At 39.0% G+C, this 18,534-nt stretch overlaps 1 protein-coding gene across 1 annotated transcript; it reads right to left on the bottom strand.

The window, feature by feature from the left end:
• Positions 1–1,725: 1,725 nt before the first annotated feature.
• LOC122668066 (vacuolar protein-sorting-associated protein 11 homolog) lies at positions 1,726–16,849 on the bottom strand. The gene is made up of 5 exons (XM_043864612.1): positions 16,523–16,849; positions 13,914–14,087; positions 13,485–13,808; positions 11,596–13,374; positions 1,726–2,148 (listed from the first exon to the last, which is right to left on the bottom strand). Exons 1-5 carry the CDS (start codon positions 16,742–16,744, stop codon positions 1,759–1,761), a joined length of 2,889 nt encoding a protein of 962 aa, XP_043720547.1. The 5' UTR covers positions 16,745–16,849; the 3' UTR covers positions 1,726–1,758.
• Positions 16,850–18,534: the final 1,685 nt, after the last annotated feature.

The raw sequence follows: 18,534 nt of genomic DNA, 5'->3' as shown, positions 1-18,534 counted from the left end.
ACAAAACCTCTATAAGATAAGATACGCTAGATAAAAGTTCTATAATGATTCAATAAGCTCTTAAAAACATAGACAAGATGTACCAATGAAGTGCCAAAAGTCTTCTAAAAACTCTCTCAAAACCAGCGAAGGAATGGGCCAAAAGAATCTCAAACAACTCTATTTTTTACTCAATCGGTCAACCGCTTTATCAACCGGTCGACATCTAGGAAATAACCATTATCAAATGCCCATTTTCTACCCGTTATATAACCATTGTGACCAACCGGTCCCCGTCTCATGAACTAATCAACCTATACTCCGACTGTTGATAGGTCGTGGTCTATGTAAGATGAACATAACTCGCTCTTTAGAACTCAGATTGACCTGATTCTTTTTTCATATGAAGCTAAACTTATAGCATTACAATTTTCATGTTTTGAGCCAAGTCCAATTCCAACTACACGACCATGTCAATGTCCATTGAAATTGAGGGAATGAGCCGATCACCCGGTACATCGACTGGATGGACAAAATTGATGTTTAACACCCTGACTCTATGGCATATGACCTCCCATAATTGTTAGGTCAACATACATAATCAAATACACCAATATAGATCCAAAATATTCCCCTATGGTCATAAGTAAAGTCACTCAATAAGGTTAAACGACTATTAAGTCATGTTTGGGCACTGATGAGGCTAAGTCCTATGAGTGTAGGAGCTGTGAGAATCATATTACAACTTTAAGAATAAAAAGCATTATACGATAAAACTAATCCCCAAGTCTTCAACACCGATGTTGAACGCTTGTAGATGTTATAGCCATTTTAGCTCTGAGGTGCTTTCCGCTTGGTCTTACTAAAGTGAAGCAAAGCGATTGATCTTCAACTGGGCTCATCTACTTTGTCAACAATGTCGTCCAAGCTTGAATTTGATTTTCCAATATGGGTGAAACTTGCTTGCCGATTACATCCACTTATTTGGGCTTGCCTTCCATGCAAATTCTAGATGCTTGAGAATACCAATTAACCTTCCATACTTGAGCTTTTTAATCAACAAAAACAATTTAGTAATCACCAAAAACATATTCATAATACAATATCCCAAGAAGACAATTATTATTATAGAAAAAAAAAAAAAAAGAGGGCAAGGGGCCCAGTGGGTTGGGTTAACAAGTGCAGTTAGCCTCAGCTTTAGACAAACACTCAATGCAGGAATATCCAATCCCTCAAATTGTAGAATAGAAGAACATTCCCTCAAAACCCAAATTGGGTTTTGGTGGAACTAGACATTTGAAAGTAAACCATCAGGCTCAAAGCTATCTAATATCCAATGACGGCTGTAACAAATGATTGCAAACCTCAATTGATACACAGAAGGGGGAAAAAAATCGTCAAGTCACTCAAACTCAACCACATACCACCTCTCTTTTTCTATTTATTACATTGAAAGAAATACAAGAAACTAATCATTTTTTTTTTTTCAAGATTTCTCAGTAAGAAGCAACAGATTTCAGATTTAAAAAAATATACTCCCCCACTGCTATTTCAGCACATTGGCCTTTCTTTCTCTGTCCTCTCTTTGGTCAGTGGATCAGTACAATGAACCAGAACAAGGCAACAACAGAATCCAGTATCACCCCTCCATAAAAGAAATGGGTCTTCTAGTCCTTTCACAAACCACAAATCTATGCAAACAACATTCAGCAAGCAAAGGCTTGCCAGCCAAACAAGGGCTGACTAATAATGAAGACCCAACATAATCAACAAGCCTTCTCACAAGCCACCACTGGAGGGAGCTACGCCTGATGTTTGAGTATCACTAGGGCCAATGGTAGTCTTGCTGATCACGCCTTTCCCAAAATATTCAGCAACCACAGAGAACCCATCCTTCGAGTTCTTAACTTGGTTAAAGAACCGATCTTGGTCTTTGGCATTCTGCTCTAGGCTTCTCTTCATTTCCAGGACAGATCTGTACTCAGGAGCACACTCCGGGCACTCTTTCTCATTGTCCCCAAGGCAACGTTGGTGAAATGAGTGCATGCACATAAAGTGGACTGCAGGGAGATCAAGGGTAAAAGTGCATGCAGTGCACTTGCTAAGCTGGAAGATCCTCGCATTGGTCCTAAGATCATAGATTTCTTTCCTCATTACTGAGGTTTCTTCCTGCATAAAATTGATAGTCAGAAAAATAAGTTGTCCAAGGCAAAATAAAGAATAAAATACCAACACTAGGATAAATTCCCATATTTTCACCATAAACACATCATGTAATAACCTATTTCCATCTTAAAATGTGAAGAGCCTGAGAGAGTACTGTAAATTACAGTTGGGTGTTTCACCTAGGATATCAGATGAGATGAAGAAGGTTTCAGTACATATTTAGGGTTGTTTTATGCCTAGATCAGAAGAAATACAAGAAACTTGTACTTTTTATGTTTTTCACCTCTACCCAGGAAGCAGCATATGACCATATCTCCTTTCAGATGTTTTATTCAGCACAGAAGCCTGTATGTATACATGACCTTAACCAAGTAATTAGTTTGACACTGTGATGTCAGAAATTCACAAGTCATTTAAGTTTACAGCTATTTGATTCAAGATAAGAGAATCTTCAGGAGTCTAAAGCTCAAGACTCAAGAATTCATATCTCATGTTGAAGAGTAGAGTAAAATGTTATAAAAAACAAGGGAGTTACTCCCCTTTCCTTTACATTTTAATATAGTCATTCCAAGCATTTTCATATTTACATTTCTTTGATTGGAAGCATGACATCATTATCATGATTCAAAAATTTTGCACATATGAAAGAACGTAATGTCTTGAAGCCAAAGTGTAGAAACGCTCCGAAAGGGCATAAAGAATTTGTACGGCTGTACTTGGTTGCAGTAAATAATGCAATTGAATAGATTTCTCCCGCTGGAGCAAATTAAGGCTTTTGGAGAGAGCAAAGATCTGCTGCTCCTCATGCAGATCAGCAGATGCACCCAAGGTTCAAGATCTCGTTTCGTTTCAGTGTTTCGGTCAAGACCAAAATGGGTGAAATACTGAAATTTCAGCGAAATTTTTCCGAAACAGTGTATTTTTTCCATGAGTTTCGCTTGGCCATTTTGGGAGGCAAACAGCCGAAATGAGCGAAAGACCGTAATGAAATGACCGAAATTCTGACAAAACAGTGCATTTTTTAGACCGAAATGAGTGAAATGACTGAAATAAGCGAAATTTCGGCAAAATGATGTCAGTTTCCTATTTCGTTTTGCCAGCTTCAAAATTTCGAACGATGGATGCACCTAATGGAGGATGCATAATGCCCACCCCACAATCTCCTTCCAGCCAAAAGACAAAAACTTGCTCTCAGTAGTACCAGAAAACCATTTGGAATAGACTTGTCAGTGTAGTCTTTTTCCAGCTCCAAGAGGTCTAGAACAAGGTCACCCCATTTTCCCTTTTCCATGTCCTGCATGGTAGTTCTATTCAGACTAAATTTTTATGCAGGGGGAAAGAACTTGAAAGATGGAATTAAAGCAGCTCAAAATGTCCCATCAATCTACCCTCTATTTTGTGTGGATTTCATCTTTCATAGGACTGGTGTTCAGGAGGTGGTGAATTTAATGAATATATCAGATTACCCAGTGAGGCTTTCAGACAGGGAATTAATTTTGATAATAGTGGGAGGCATTTAGTAATAATATGAGTTGAGAGAATGATTATGCAAATTTGAAAGTAAAAAGGACTTTTTTTAGTGAAAAAAGATGAAAGCATCGCTGAGAAAAACTGATTCTTTGGAAAGAAATTTTTTATGGGGAAGTGGCCAAAAAAAATATTTTAAAATATTTTTTTACTTCTAGTAAGGATTTGACTTGGCAGCAAAAAAGTTGGGGTGGTTTAGGTGTTAGGAAACCCCAGTCTCCCACGACTATTTGTGTTCCAAAACTCTAATCTAATAAAGACCACCTCTGGGTGCAACTTTTTAAAAAAAAAAATTGAAATGGTTAGTTCTAGGTGAATTCTGATACTTGGTATTGGGAGGGACTTGTATCTAAAGGCATATCCAAAATTACGTGTGTGGGAGTTGGGAAAGGACTATACAGCAATATGGTCTAACCCCTGGATACCGTCTATTGAGGAATCAAACTTTCTGGTACCAAAACATTTACAACCTGTCCAAAGTTTCAGTTTTGTTCAACATTTAATTTGTATAATTTGAATGAATGGAATGTCGAGCTTTGAATGGCTTTCCTTCCTTATGCTGACCATCTGAATGAGGATTCTTGTCTTCGTCTCTGTTACTAAAACAGGTTTCTTTCTAGTCAAAAGGGCCTCCACGATATGAATATAATCCACAACTTGCATCAGGACCAAATTTTTATCCGGAAACTAATATGGAAGTTGCCTCTCATTCCCAGTATAAAGAATTTTGTTTGGAAAGTTCTTTTCTCATTGCTTCCAACTAAAGAATTTCCAGCTAATCACCTTATTGAAATAGAGCAGTTCTGTCCGAATGAATCTGAAAATATATCCCATTTGTTTTTTGAACTATGCTTTTACTCCACTGGCATTTGCTACAGATGTTTGGGTCTCAAGTGTGTTTAGATGTTCCATTTCTTCTTCAGATCACCTAATAGAATACCTTCGGACCATGATAGTTTTCTTTCTGTCATGAAGTTTGGACATATTGAAATGTAATAGTATTTCAACCTTGGGGAAAGAACTGAATGCACAGATTTCAGGATTTAACAAGAGAGTAAGAGAAGAATTGGGGCAGATTACTTTGTTCAATGCATAACTGAAGACTTCCTATGCCAGGGAAGACAAAGTTTAACACTGTTTGAGGTTTTCTTAAGGCTCTGTTTGTTTCGACGTAAAATAATCGGTAAAACAAATTTTACTGTAAAATTAGATTTTCCGTCGTTTGTTTTGCTATTTGGAAAATTTTCATTAGTGAAATTTTTACCAAAACTTGGGCATTTACCGGAAAACACCTTGGTAAATTTTACGTAGATTTTTTCCGTAAAATGTTCCCTGCTAAATTTCATATTTGCCAGACATTTTTCTGCTCGGGACATTTTGCTTCTCCCCAATCCCCACCACTTTCCAACCTTTCATATCCCTCCATTAAAATAGCTCTGCAACTTCCATCCGCCAAGTGTGTGATCCTCTCCACAAAGTGTGATCTTTTCATAAACCCCTATCTCCTCTCCCCCTCCCCCTCATCATGTCTCCAAACGTCCTATCCTGTGAGAGCAGTGTCGTCATCACCGAAGAAAAATCCATCCTAATTGCGAACAACTCTAGATCTACAAGAGCTGAGCGGCCATCTCAGGCAAAGTAGCAGTTGCAACTGCGAGATTTGATCTGTGAAAGGTGCAGCGTAATAGCGAGCATCTTCAGATCTGGGAGATCTGCATCGCCTCTAATGCAGGACCTAGCGGAGCAGTGTGCTTCGTTGATCCATTGCGGTTTGAATGCTCGATGCAGATCCGGGGTTCCAAAACCAGTTTCGGATCGCTTGTGGAACCACCTGAACAACAAAAGTCCAAATAATAGAAGGGTAATAGCAATCTTGTAATAACCAGAATTTCCGAAGGGTTAAATTGATAAATGGATGTGATTTGGGACACAAAAGTCTTTTGTATTTTTTGTATGGGGGCAATGTTGGAAGCAATTATAACGCGAGGGATAGAGGGTAATAAGGGACACAAGGAGGGGTATATTGGCAACACAAGGAATAAAGTTAAAAACTAAAGGATCGTGGGATGAATGGTCATCTTCAACCTCAATACACAAACAGAAAACTGTGGTAAGATAGAGTTGCTTGGGATTAGCTGTTCTCGCTCACAACACCACGGCTTGACCTGAGGTTTCAGATAATGAATTGCAGCAGTAGCCCTACTATAAATCCAGCACCAGCAAGCATCAACAACTCAGAATCTGAGATGTTTCAGACCCTCCAACTGGATCTGGCGGTAGGGTAAAAGTTCAGATATGGGTGAGCGTTAGCCACACTTCAGAAGATGACTAAGGCGAAAAGATTTCTACGGTTAGGTCGCGTATGGCAGGCCTTCCTTCGCTGCAAACCCCAGATTCAATGAACAGCTTGTGAGAGAGTTGGATCGAGTCTCTTACTGTTCAATAGGTTAGACAGCAACAGGGTGAACAGAACCAGGAGTAGCAGCAACGATGTAGAAGGAATAACAAAGAGAGAAGAATATCAGGAGAGGAGAGAAGGTAATAGAAGGCCAAGAGAGGGCCTGTTGTCCCCACCAGAAACAGAGAAGAAGCAGTAATTCGCTAGGGAGGAAAGAAAGAAGCAGAAAAGGAGGAAGGAGGTCACACGACCATTGCTATGTACCAACCGGCACCATAAAAAACTCAATCAAATGCCATTCTCAAATCTGCTTCAATCGTTGGTTACACATCTATTTATAAGACCCAGCAAATAAAGACTCCTAATTACTTACTAAAACCTAGACTAATAAAAATAGAAACTAAATAAACTCAAATTGGAAACTTACCTACATGTCTAATAGCTACCCCAAGTCAACCAAAGTGCCTGGATGCCTAGGCGATGCCTTGACAACTATGGTATGGAGAAGGAAATCCAAGCAAATATTTGAGATTCTGTGGGCCCCACTGAAGATAGCAAGACAAGGCAGACTTTATTGCTGTTTTAGTTAGTTACTATTTACTTAAGTTTCTATTTTTGTTTACTTTCTAATTTTATTTCAGTTTACTTAGTCAAGTCTTAGATTACTTGGTGTACAAGCCTCAATAGTCTCTTGTAAGAGGCTTATAGTAGTTTCCTTTTTTATTACTTTCTAATTTTCAACTTTCTATTTTGTGAAGCCTAGGCCAAGCTATAATGGCCCCATCAGTTGTACTCGAATTAGATTTGGAGAAAAGAATTTTCAGGCCTTGTTGCCATCGGTTATGAGAGAAATTCCATGTTTCAACAGCTGGGATAGCTGTGGCTGAGAGAGCCACTCCCCTTCCCCCTTCTCTTCTTTATCTTCTTCTCCTTTCTTTTTTATCCTTTATGTTCTCCATTCATATGTAATAGAAAATAACAATTAAAAAAAAATTTTAGTTATTCAATTTGTTCCTTATCGTGCTGATCCTAGCTGCAATTGATCTCCCGCTGGTTTCCCTGGTTCGAGGTGGATTTTTGCATTACCCACACAACCCCATGTGCAATCTTCTAGAAGTCCACTAAAGGGTGCTAACCGTGGGGCTTATTAGAACCAGGTTCTCAACTAGTTTTGGGCCTGGTTCTTTGTCCTCTACACTATTCCCCTAATTCTGTAAGCTCACTTGGTCTACCTGCTTTGTTCTGATTTCATTGTATTCCTCTGTATTCAGCATTCGCCGGTGTCACAATAAGCAAAAGCATATCAATTCGTTGAGGCAACTAGTCTTGGTAAGGTTTACTACTGAATGAGAAAGGCCCCTAGCCAGATAGAACGTATGACCATTTCAGGGTGTTTTAAGGCATGTTTGCCAGCATCCAATGTCTCCATGTGTGATACGTGTACAAGGGACAACAAGACAGCGGGGAGTCTTTGTGACGGGGAGGAGCCATGCATTAATTTGGAATATTTACATCAACATCAAGGATCATACTTTTGGTTCCTGGCTATGGCAGTGTTTTTCTTCCATTGTTTATCTTAAAAGTAGTCTGGATGATTGGTGTGCAGGTTTGGGATGTTAATATGGTTGCTCGTAATGGTGCTAGTAGAGGTGTTGAGTCGAGACAACCTAAGGAATGTGTTGACACAACTCCCTTTTGGTTTGCTAACAGCCTGAAGTGGATAGGGGCAGTGCTGTTTGACTTGTTTACTTATGTTTCTCTTTTTAGTAATGGGTCGTAACCCAATCCAAGTCTTGCTTTTGTAGTTTCCTGAGAAAGGTGGACTGGAGTTGGTCCTTAACCTGCAGCATTTGGCATTAAGGCTGTGTATGCAATGTTTCTGTTTCAAATTAGTATTTCTAAGTCAGAAATAATTTTTTGCACCTGTTAATTTGGAATATTTCTGTACAAAATAATTTTGAATGGTAAAATTGGAAGGAAAAAAAAAAAGTATTTTTGCCACTAAAAAAGAACAGAAACATGTATGGAATGCAAATTAACAGAAGTGGTGGTGGCAGAGGAAGAGATGGCGGTGGAAGAGGTAGTGCTGGTGGAGTGGCAGTGAAAGAGGAGGTGGTGGTGGTAGTGGGGAGAGGGAGAGAGTGGGGTTTATTGGGCTGGTTTTGGTGCGGTTAGCAGTGACCCATAGGTCTCTTCAGCGGTGAAAAGCAAAAACATGGAATGTAACCATCTTCAAATTCAGTCTTCTCTACAGTAGCAACATGAATAGCGCATAGCGGAGCAGCGCCCAGGAGGCAAACAACTCCCAGCAAACTCCAGAGAAAATAAAACCAAACAAGCAACGGTGGAAAAGATGGTGCTGGTGGGGTGGCAGTGGTGGTGGTGGAGAGAGGGAGAGAGTCGGGTTTATTGGGTTGCATTTGTTTCAAATTTGTGTTTCTGTTTTCTAAAGACCACTTTAAATCTGTTTCTCCAATGACCAAGAAATTTGTTCTTTTTACTCGGTTCATTCCAAAAAAGCACAAAAAACAAACCGGACATCACATACAAGTTATGTTCCAAATTTATTCTAAACCAAAAACATAAAAACAACAGAACTTGTTTTTTTTTCCTCCCCTGAACGTTGCCATATACACCCTAAATGGCTGTTCTAAGATTTCAATCTGCATCTTACAACGGCAGTCAAAGCTTTTACCATATTAAGAAGCAATGCCCCCTTATGTTTCACCTTTTTAGTAAGTAACAGAGACCTTTAACTACCATGTTACCCCCCCCCCCAAAAAAAAATGTCACTGCAACAAACATCTGATGGGACTAGGGTCACTAAACAGCAAGCTTACAACCCAACCCAACAACAGGACAAATAGTATTGATGAACAGCAATGTAAACTCCGCTTTAACATTAACAATAGAGCAGTAACAAGCCCAATAATAAGGCTAACAGTACAAGGCTGTTGGCACAAGGTTAACCCACAGAATATATGCAGGTCAAAGGACTGAAATAACCCTTCATAGCAAGGTTACTCTGATGAAAACCAGCTGTATAGATTAGTAACTAAGGAAACCCATGTATCAAAGGTCAATATACTGTTTTTCTGGGTGAATTGGTCAATATACCGTTAATAGGGTTCAAACAGCAATTAACAAGAAAAGTAAGGTGTTCCCACACTTTCGGCAGTGGAGAACCAGAAACTGAAGCAACAGAATAAGCCCAAAATAGAAACTTAATGAGAACAGAAATAATAACTCTAAGACCATTTCTGATGGGGCTCTACTTCCATTGAAGGAATGGTTGGAGGAGACCTTCAACTCTTCAAAAATCCAGCCACATCTGATGGCTAGACAACAATTATAATAGTGACATAAAATTAGAAACAAAGACTCAGATTTAGAAATTTACTACGCGGTCTATAGCCATTGGATGGCCTTCAATGATGCAGTTCAAGGCAGAAAGTACTATTTGCGTGAACAGTGGTCGTGGCACTGTTCAGGCCCATATTTGGCCCCATGTTTCTGCCCCAGAATGACCTTCAATCAGATTTATTTGAAGATAATTTTGAGAAGATTTAGTGGGCCCCATAGGGTCCTTCCATGATTGAAGAAACTGTGGAAGATTTATCAGATATCGTGGGTCCCATTCTGGCCTTTTGTGGAGAGATTTCAGAAGTGGATTGCTCCCTTTTGGTAGAAGGATAATAGAAGCTCTGGAGGGGCCCATATGACTGTTGCGTGGAGTTATTTTGGAGATAGGAGGCTGGCTTGCACAGAGAGAAATCTATGGAGATTTTCCAGATTTTTGTGGGCCCAAGCCAGCTCGCATATGAAGGAAAGGAATAGAAGCTGTTCAACATCTTATCTACTTCCTATTTTATTTACTTTTTATTTTCATTGTAATAGGTTAGTAGTTTCCATTATGTGGATTTCTATTTTTCTACTTTCTAATTTTGTAAGGGAGAGATTTGTTTTGGATTGGGCATGCGTATGGGAGGTTCTATTCCCCCATCGATCTTGTAACTGACCTACTTTATTATAAATATAAGAAAGTGGTCTAATCCCCAACATATTTTAATGAAAAAGAAAAAGAGTTGTTTACAACTATGAGGCTGTGAGAGACAGTAGAGAAGGAGAGAGTCCTATGTGAGGTGAGAGGCTCGATCCATCCTTTATTCCTTTCTATCTTCTTATCTTATATTCTTATTCCCCCCATTCGATTCTCTGTTTTCATTCATTGTTCCAAGATTGCTGCATGTCTAAGATCCAATCGAAGGTCTTTTAGTGCTGCTGGAATCCTTAGTGGTTCCTGAGAAAAGTACCTTGCTGCCATTACATCAGTTGTTGACTGGAGAAGGCAATCATACACCCTGCGGTTCAGTTTCTTCATTGGAGTCCTTGTTGTAACTTGCTGGTTTGTCAGGATATTGATCCTCCTGTAGAATTGTTTCTTGGTAAACTATCATCTACATAATTCAAACTACTGCTGAAGGAGGCCAAGGACAAGGAGAACAAGATAATAAAAGAAGGGCCTGAGTTAATGGAGGGATAGGAACCGCAGGTATACTTGAATTCCAATCTTCAGGCTATGGATGAAACTCGATAGGACAGGTTAAGTATCACGACTATCATCAACGGCACCTTAGTAGTCCTTCAAGGGTGGTCTCGACAGCCTCCAACAGAAACTCTGTTGCTGTGTATAAAAATTAGAAACTAGGAAGAAGAGAATGTAGACAAAGAGGGGGGATATGATCAAGGGCTCTCACCCATGGCCTTGGCCAGCCTCTCACTAACCCTAAGGCATCTCACCTCTCACTGCATCTCACAGTACAATGGCATAAAAAGCCAAGCTTTTCTTTCATTCATTAAATCGTGGGGAGAGCTCAAAGGCTCCTTACAATATTATAATATGCTGTAGAGAATAAATAATAAAGGAAACAACTAAAGGAAGTCCAATGCACAGTATTAGGGGACTTGTACAGCAGGTAACAAATAAAAGGAAAGATACTTAGGCTATGTAGTAGAATCTTGCCAAAACAAAAATTAGAAACTACTAATAAAGAAAAGAGGGAAGAATTCTCTGTGGGGGAGCATGGCCCCTGTGCACGGGACCAATGAGACTGTGTGTGGAATAATCAACAGGGCGGGCATTTCCGCCTTTCCTGAGGAGCGGGACGGTCACTTCATCCCCCCCCCCCCTCCCTGTGTCTGGGTGCAGGGGTCACACTCCCCCACAGAGTTCTTTTTCTCTAAAGAATTATAGAAGCTAGCTGTCCTTCCCAACACAGGGACTTATTGAGAGAACACTTAATGGACTGGAAGTTAGGCCCATAACTGGACTAAACTTCCCCCAAAAGGCTGCCTCAATGCTGATGGCTTCCAGGGCTTAATAATGGGCCCAATTCTTTGTCTCCTCCTTCAAGTTACATCAAGATCCTAGAGGTTATACTGAAACCTTTTGCACTTTTCATCGTAGTGACACATAAAGTGAAACAAACAGATAAAATAAATAAAACATTTTTAGAAACACAAACCTGGTACTTCTCAATAGATCGCCGATCCTCTTCAATCAGCTTTGATTCTTGTTCAAGCTTTCGAGCAATATAATCCTTGACAACTGAGAGACTGAGGCAAGGATTCCGGGAAAGAGTCTGAAGAACAATGATAGGTGGTAAAATGTCATCCCTTTCAATATAAGTTAAGACTTCCTTTACTTCCTTGGAGCAATCTTCCCCAAGCTCTCCAAAATACTTCAGCAAATCTCCCCAAAGTGATGGGTCTCCTCCCTTATTCGAACCTCCCAGCTTCTTGCAGCATGCAATCAACCCTTCATGGTCATGGGCCTGCATGTAGCAAGCAATCACTTCTTTATAAAGCTTCATCTTCTCGTAAAGAAATAAGAGCCCCTCTTTAAAAGCATTCATCTCACAAAGAATTATAGCAAGATCAACATCATAAAGTGGATGTTCCAGGTTGGATGGCCATGCCCTCTTAAGCAATTGCAGCCCCTTCTCAAGTCTTTCAATATGATCCTTGTCCTTATCTACATCTTTGTCCTCAGCTATTAACCTTTCCCTTGACTTCACTTTGGAGATACTAACTACTTCTTTCGCACTTCTTGCTCTCAGATTGGAATCTCCAGCAGTGTTTTCTTGTGAGATTGATGGGAAGTTCAAATCATAGGAAAGGTACAACTCCAGCAGTGTGTTGTGTATTTCTACCTGAGCTGGTGAATCCTTCACCTTGCTGATGTATTTTTCAAGAAAACTCATTAGGGACAGTGGGTGATGAATGAAAATGTTGAGAAAATCAACAGGAGAAGGTAACATGGATACCAATGTGTTGTTTGAGGTCCCTTGTTTAGCTGATTCTTCTTCCTCAGTACAAAGTCTCATCAGTATTTCAATTGTCTCCACTGGTCTGTGCTCCACAAGAATCTTACCATACTCCTTAACCGTGGCCCCGGCTTGACTGGGTTCAAGGCTAGAAATATATTGCAATGCTTCTTGAAAACTACCAAGATCTTCAAGCAAGATCTTTAAGTACCATTCATGTTTACCTGCCTTCTTCGCAACATACATCGCATGTTCATGATACCCCGCAGCACGACACACTCTAATTGCAGTCTCCACATCAAACTTATGTTCCCCAATCCCCTCCTCACTTTTGATGAATACATTTAGCTTTTCAACATCCTTCAGTTTTGTGTAGCAGTTAAGAAGAAGAGTAGTATGATCTTTAGAAGCCAACCCCTTCTCATGTAATTTCTCCAGATAATGTGTAAGGTTGTATATACGTTGCGCATCTAGAAATTTCTGTATAACATATGAAGGTTCAAGGTGGCCAATTGTGTGGATATATTGAGCCATAGCCTCATCATAGTCTTGTTTCCCATATAGATGATCGCCATATTTCCTTAAAACTTCAGCAGTTGCAGCTGCATCAGCTTGCTGACTTTGGACAAGATTGATGGCAACAGTATACAGATTCTTCTTGAAAAGCATATCTAACTTGCTTTCCATATCCTTCTCTCCTATGCATAGAGCTGTTTTGTCAGTCATTATAAGAATTATACTACCCCATTCACAAAGCAAGTGAGAAACTTCTCTAACCACTAGACTCTGGGCAATCAACCGATTCTTCAAATCATAAATATTAAAAGTAACCTTTCCATTTCTTTGATCAGCAATAACACATAATAGGTACCCACGGAACCAACCAAGAAATTTCTTCTCTCCCTCAAAAGCCCAACAAGGACCACGTCCATCAGCTTCGTAGAAGTAAACAGCCTCTGGGCGTCCAAGAACAAGCTCCTGATTAATTAACAAGAATAAAACTCTCAATTGCTTAAGATACATGATGCTGGTCTCTAATTTTTTTATATAACAAAAACTATACTAAAAGAGCAACCAAAATTGCATACCGAGCGATCACTCATAGTGACACAACTTAAAGCACATCCAATATTATCTAAGGTTTGATGCTTAGGTGGCTGCTCCTGCAAACTGAACAGGCTCACTGAACACGGAGTCACAGCAAAGAGTTGAAGGGCTGGGCCATCAACTCGGAACCCAAGGCCTGTGATAGATGACTGGCTCTTGTCTGAAATGTGTTCGACATGAAGCTTGAAACGAGAGATACGCTCACGGGCAATGTCCCCCTTGATGCAGTAAATGGAACCATTGTCTAACCCAATAGAGATCAGTAATATTGGTGGAGCTTCCTCAACGACTAGAAATGATGTAATCTGCAGAGCAACAGGGGCACAACTCAGGCATTCCACCAGTAAGGATACCAAATTTTCACATGCTTAAAAGTTAAACAGGTGTAAACAAGTATTAAGTAGCACTACCTTTGCTTCAGGAAATTGATTGGTGAATATTCGCAAAATTTGGACACAATCAGGACTTGATGTGCTGGAATCCTCAGGCTGCGTTTTATCAAGGTCAAAAACCTTTAAGCAGATAGGTGAGAGCTGTGGAGATGTTTGTTCATCTTCCCCAATAGTTACTAGGAAATTGCGTTGCTGATTTATCAAGAAATGAGACATCAGTTAAGTTTCCATCTACAATAGCATCAAAGCCATCCTCATCATTGATTGAGAACAATCAAATAAAGGGAAAAGAAACAGAAACAAAAACAAGAAAATGAAAAATACAAAATAGCAGTGCCACGAAGTTTAAAGCTATGTCCCACTTTCACTAATTTTTGCAAGTTCAGTTCATCTTGGATTCACATTGGCTGGTAACATAATAAATGTCCACTCAAATAGATAGCTATGTAATAATTCGTATTAAATGATTGGCATCACGCCACCGGGGAGAATATTAGATTCACATGAGCTAATATTTTCAAGCCAAAGCTAGTCTTAGACTTAGAAGTTTCAGTTACAAAAAATCAAATCAACTCAATCAACTCTTACCCAACCCTTTAAGGTCAGCTAAGGAAAGAATATTAAAGATAAATCTATTTCAATGTACAGCAATGCAAAGGCACAAGATTTACGTAGTATAAGTAAGGTAAATCAGAAACCTACCGGCTCTAATTTCCTGTAGTAAAAGTAAATGAGAAGGCAAGAAATAGAGCACAATGACCATCCCCTCCCTGATATATATATGTAAATTATTGACTTTGAGGAAAAAAAGAAATGGAAAAAATTTCCCCACAATGCCAAAGTGCAGTTTCCCTCTCACATGAAATTTTTATTATGTTCTCTCACTAACTCTGAATTTGTGGTTCCCATGTGGATGATAACTTTTTCAGGACAACCACTGATGTGGCATGCAGATTCCTCCCCACACTGGCAGCAAGGGAACCCTCTCTCAAAAGAAATATATTCCAGTGTATTCTAGATTTTGAAATGGCACTCAATCATCAATATTCACTAAGACTATGTTTGGAAGCCAAAAAAAAAATTCAAAAAAATGTGAATTTGAGGAGAGAGATAGACACATAAATCAATGATTGTGTCATCATGTTTTTGTCACATTATGTTTTAAATTTTGAATTTGAGGAGAGAGATAGACACATAAATCAATGATTGTGTCATCATGTTAGAGGGATAGACACATAAATCAATGATTATGTTATCATGTTTTTTTGTCTCATTATGTTTTTACTTTTCTTGGCTTCCAAACGTAGCCTAACGGCAGATTTTTTTTCAACACTCTTAGTAGATTCCAAGATAAGCCCAAGTGAATTCATTGCTTTTTCCACATCTTCTCAACGTTCAACATCTTCAAATTGCTCCATTTCTCATCTTTTAGAAATCTTCTCTCGGACCCTACTTCAAAAATTTCTCAAACCCATCAGAGAAGTCCTCACTCCTTACCATAAATGGAGAAAGGAAAACTCCTCCTAATTACATACATCCTTAACTCCTACATTAGGCTCTATCAGATCCATAACCCACAGGAACCCCTAAAGATTGCACCACTATCTGGTCCTACATATGTGTGCTCCCAAATTACCAAAGATTCTGACAGAGTAACCATAAAAATGGAAGCATACTAGAAAGAGTAAAATCAAGTGCTGAAACGTGCACACACACATGTACATCACATTCTAAGATAGATCGCAAAATGCATAAGAAGAAGGTTTTGAAAAGGCTTCAGTTTTAGCAACAAAAAAAGATTTTGGACAGGCAGCACAACCTGTATACTTTAGAATAAATTCAGATTAGAACAAAAGAGACATATGTAATGATGATTCAATTTGAAGCAAGGTCATAAACAACTTTTAGTAGGTTACAGCTTAATAGTGTGTGTTACCAAGTCCCTTTGCTTCCACATACCATACTTAAGATGTTGGTAATAGTTGAGAAGTGGTATAACAATCAAGTCAGTCTAATATTGCTTGATTGATTTGCTAATTAGCTAAGAAGAATCACCACTCCACATAGATACAGAAATTTCAACTTGTTTTCAATAAGGAAGCAATATTTGTGGTTTATGTCGGATTACATGCAAAATCTTGTTAACATATTGCAACTTTCTGATTGAGTTTACATGCAAAATGCAAATCATGGTCTTCACAGAATATTGGAAAAATGGCAACATTGCACGTGGATAAATAAGAAAGATTGAATTACATTTTTATTGTGAAGACAGTACTTGTGATCTCCATTGAAATGTGGCATAGAAGTACGGAAGTTTTACACTTGTTATGTAAATGATGCGATTTGAGTACTAACATCTAAATTTGCTGCTTTCAGTATATTCTGTACTTTTCGTAGGTCATAATGCAAACAACTATGGTCTATCATCTATGCCTTGGCACATTTTGTCATTTCACTCTCATAAATTAAAGTGTATTGGGAATATTTTCTGTACTTAACAACAGCCCACCCTTTTTAACGATCTTCAAGTCTTAGAAAGACTGCTTGAGATCTAAAATGAATCTCTCTTTTTTTCCCTCTTTTTTTGCCAAAAAGGAAAAAGAAATCACAAAATGAAATCCTACCTTAAGCTGCTGAAGGAATAGAACAGAAGACACATGAGCTTGGAACCCATAAATGAATTTCAAGCCGCGATCCAGCAAATTTACGGTGCCATCGTCGCATCCAACGACGATCCTCCCCCTCCCGCTCGAACAGCACTCAATCTTTCCAGAGACTTCATCAGGGATCGAGCACTTTCCGCTGGATTTCTCTTCGAAGAATTCAAATTTCCTCCACTGATACATCTCTCCAGCACCAAATGACAGTTACAGCGAAACTGAAGAGAAAAAAGAAACAGAAGAACTAATAGACAGAAAGAAAAGTGGAGAAATCGAAATATGATGGAAATTCAAGGGGGGGGGGGGGGGGTATGTGAAAACAATGAAGAAAAAGGAAATCCTAGAAGCACTCCCTAGGTCCTTCCATAAAATGTGTACGAGAAAATTTTATGACAAATGCAATTCAAAAAGGGTAAATCTGTCTATGAGAAAATTATCTACTAGGGAACAGCATATACAAAATTTTTGACGATTATGTACAAAGCAAAACTTACAAGATCACAACAATCACGATCACTATGGAATACTTGTAGCCACCTTGATCTTAGATGATATTTTGTAGATCCAACCTAGTTGATTTACCGCATTAAGAAAAATAAAAAGATGAGTATGTAGGAGACATGCCATAGGAAAGATAACCATATCATGTTGACTGCAATCTGGAAGTATGAATACAGACCTGGGTCATATAGGAATTTAAATATACAAAGTAAACAATGAAAACAGGTCAGATCAATCCTACTCAAGCTTACATAAAAAGAGCCAGGTCACAAGGACAAGAAGAACTATGCGCACATATGAGAAATTAAAAAAAAAAAAAAACTGTAACACCACATGCACATGTACACACACATGTGCAATGTTTGTGAAGACACATGTAATTTATAACTATGTAGTAAAAGGAACTGGTCCCTTGGTTGGACCACGTTTTTTGGGGTTTTCAATTTCTATAAAATTAAGAGTATATTTTATTGCTTTTCATTGGATAACTTTTAAAAAGCCTTTTAAGATAAATAAATATCTCCTTTTGTTAGGACATCTCTCACACATTGCATGCAATGTTCCCTAATTAATGGAAAAGGATTTGAAACAGGTCATGTAGACAGGGAATATAGGTCCCCCCCCCCCCAAAACAAAAAAAAAAATCTACCACATGGGATTCTAGTGGAGATGTCCTTACAGTTGAATGGGAAAAAAGCACTCTACTGATCAAGTGTCAAATTTGTGGCCCTAACCTACAAGTGATAATTTTTACAATAGTTCATTTAGGGGGAAAAAAAACCTACAAGTGCTGATTTTTCAGTATGGAACCAGTTGTGGCCCTATGAATATAAAGGTCAGAAATGATAGCATAATGCACTCAACAAGGACCTTAAACAAGATTACACATTCTACTCAGCCCAATAGCCCAATAAACTCATTACATTCTGAGGCCTAATAAATTTGGTCATTAGCTCTCCAAACCACATTAAAGATGGATTTAGCGCAGTAATTGAAGATACTATGGTTCATTTCTCTCCAAATAGACCACACCAAGGTTTCATGGATCATTCATACCATTTCCGACCCTGATCCATGGTGGATGCGAACTCCTAATATACAACAAAATCAGACTAATCCATAGTGGATAACTCCAATATTTTCAGTAGAGGGGCTGGTCCATCATGATTGAATTTGAGTTTGGGTTCATTAAGCATGGACTGATTCAAACCCCATCCCAATCCCTTGATCCTTGTACCACATGACAGAAGCAACCACACTTCTAAGTCCCTCCTTCCACCCCCACCCTAAAAGAAACTGAACACATTAGTCTTCCCACTAGAAAAGAGATGGGACACATCTTTCAGCATGACCTAACACAAGCCTGTCGCCAATGAGAGCTCAGCCCATACTTCACCCATTAACAAAAAGTAAATAAGAAGGCAGAGGAACTCCTTCCTCATCCCCAAAACCAAATACAGGGATTGGGCAGAATG

Source organism: Telopea speciosissima, chromosome 7 (assembly GCF_018873765.1).
Source record: "Telopea speciosissima isolate NSW1024214 ecotype Mountain lineage chromosome 7, Tspe_v1, whole genome shotgun sequence".
In the NCBI taxonomy this organism is placed as follows: domain Eukaryota; kingdom Viridiplantae; phylum Streptophyta; class Magnoliopsida; order Proteales; family Proteaceae; genus Telopea; species Telopea speciosissima.
The sequence above is the reverse complement of the archived record's forward strand: the minus strand, read 5'-3'. Positions and strand labels throughout refer to the sequence as shown.

Bases quoted from the DNA above. Each gene is read 5' to 3' on its own strand.
- LOC122668066 (XM_043864612.1), bottom strand. From the start codon at position 16,744: ATGTATCAGTGGAGGAAATTTGAATTCTTCGAAGAGAAATCCAGCGGA. The intron at 13,375-13,484 runs GTATGCAATTTT...TTAATTAATCAG, and splicing joins TCACTATGAGTGATCGCTCG to GAGCTTGTTCTTGGACGCCC. The intron at 2,149-11,595 runs GTTTGTGTTTCT...AATTTTATGCAG, and splicing joins GATCTATTGAGAAGTACCAG to GAAGAAACCTCAGTAATGAG.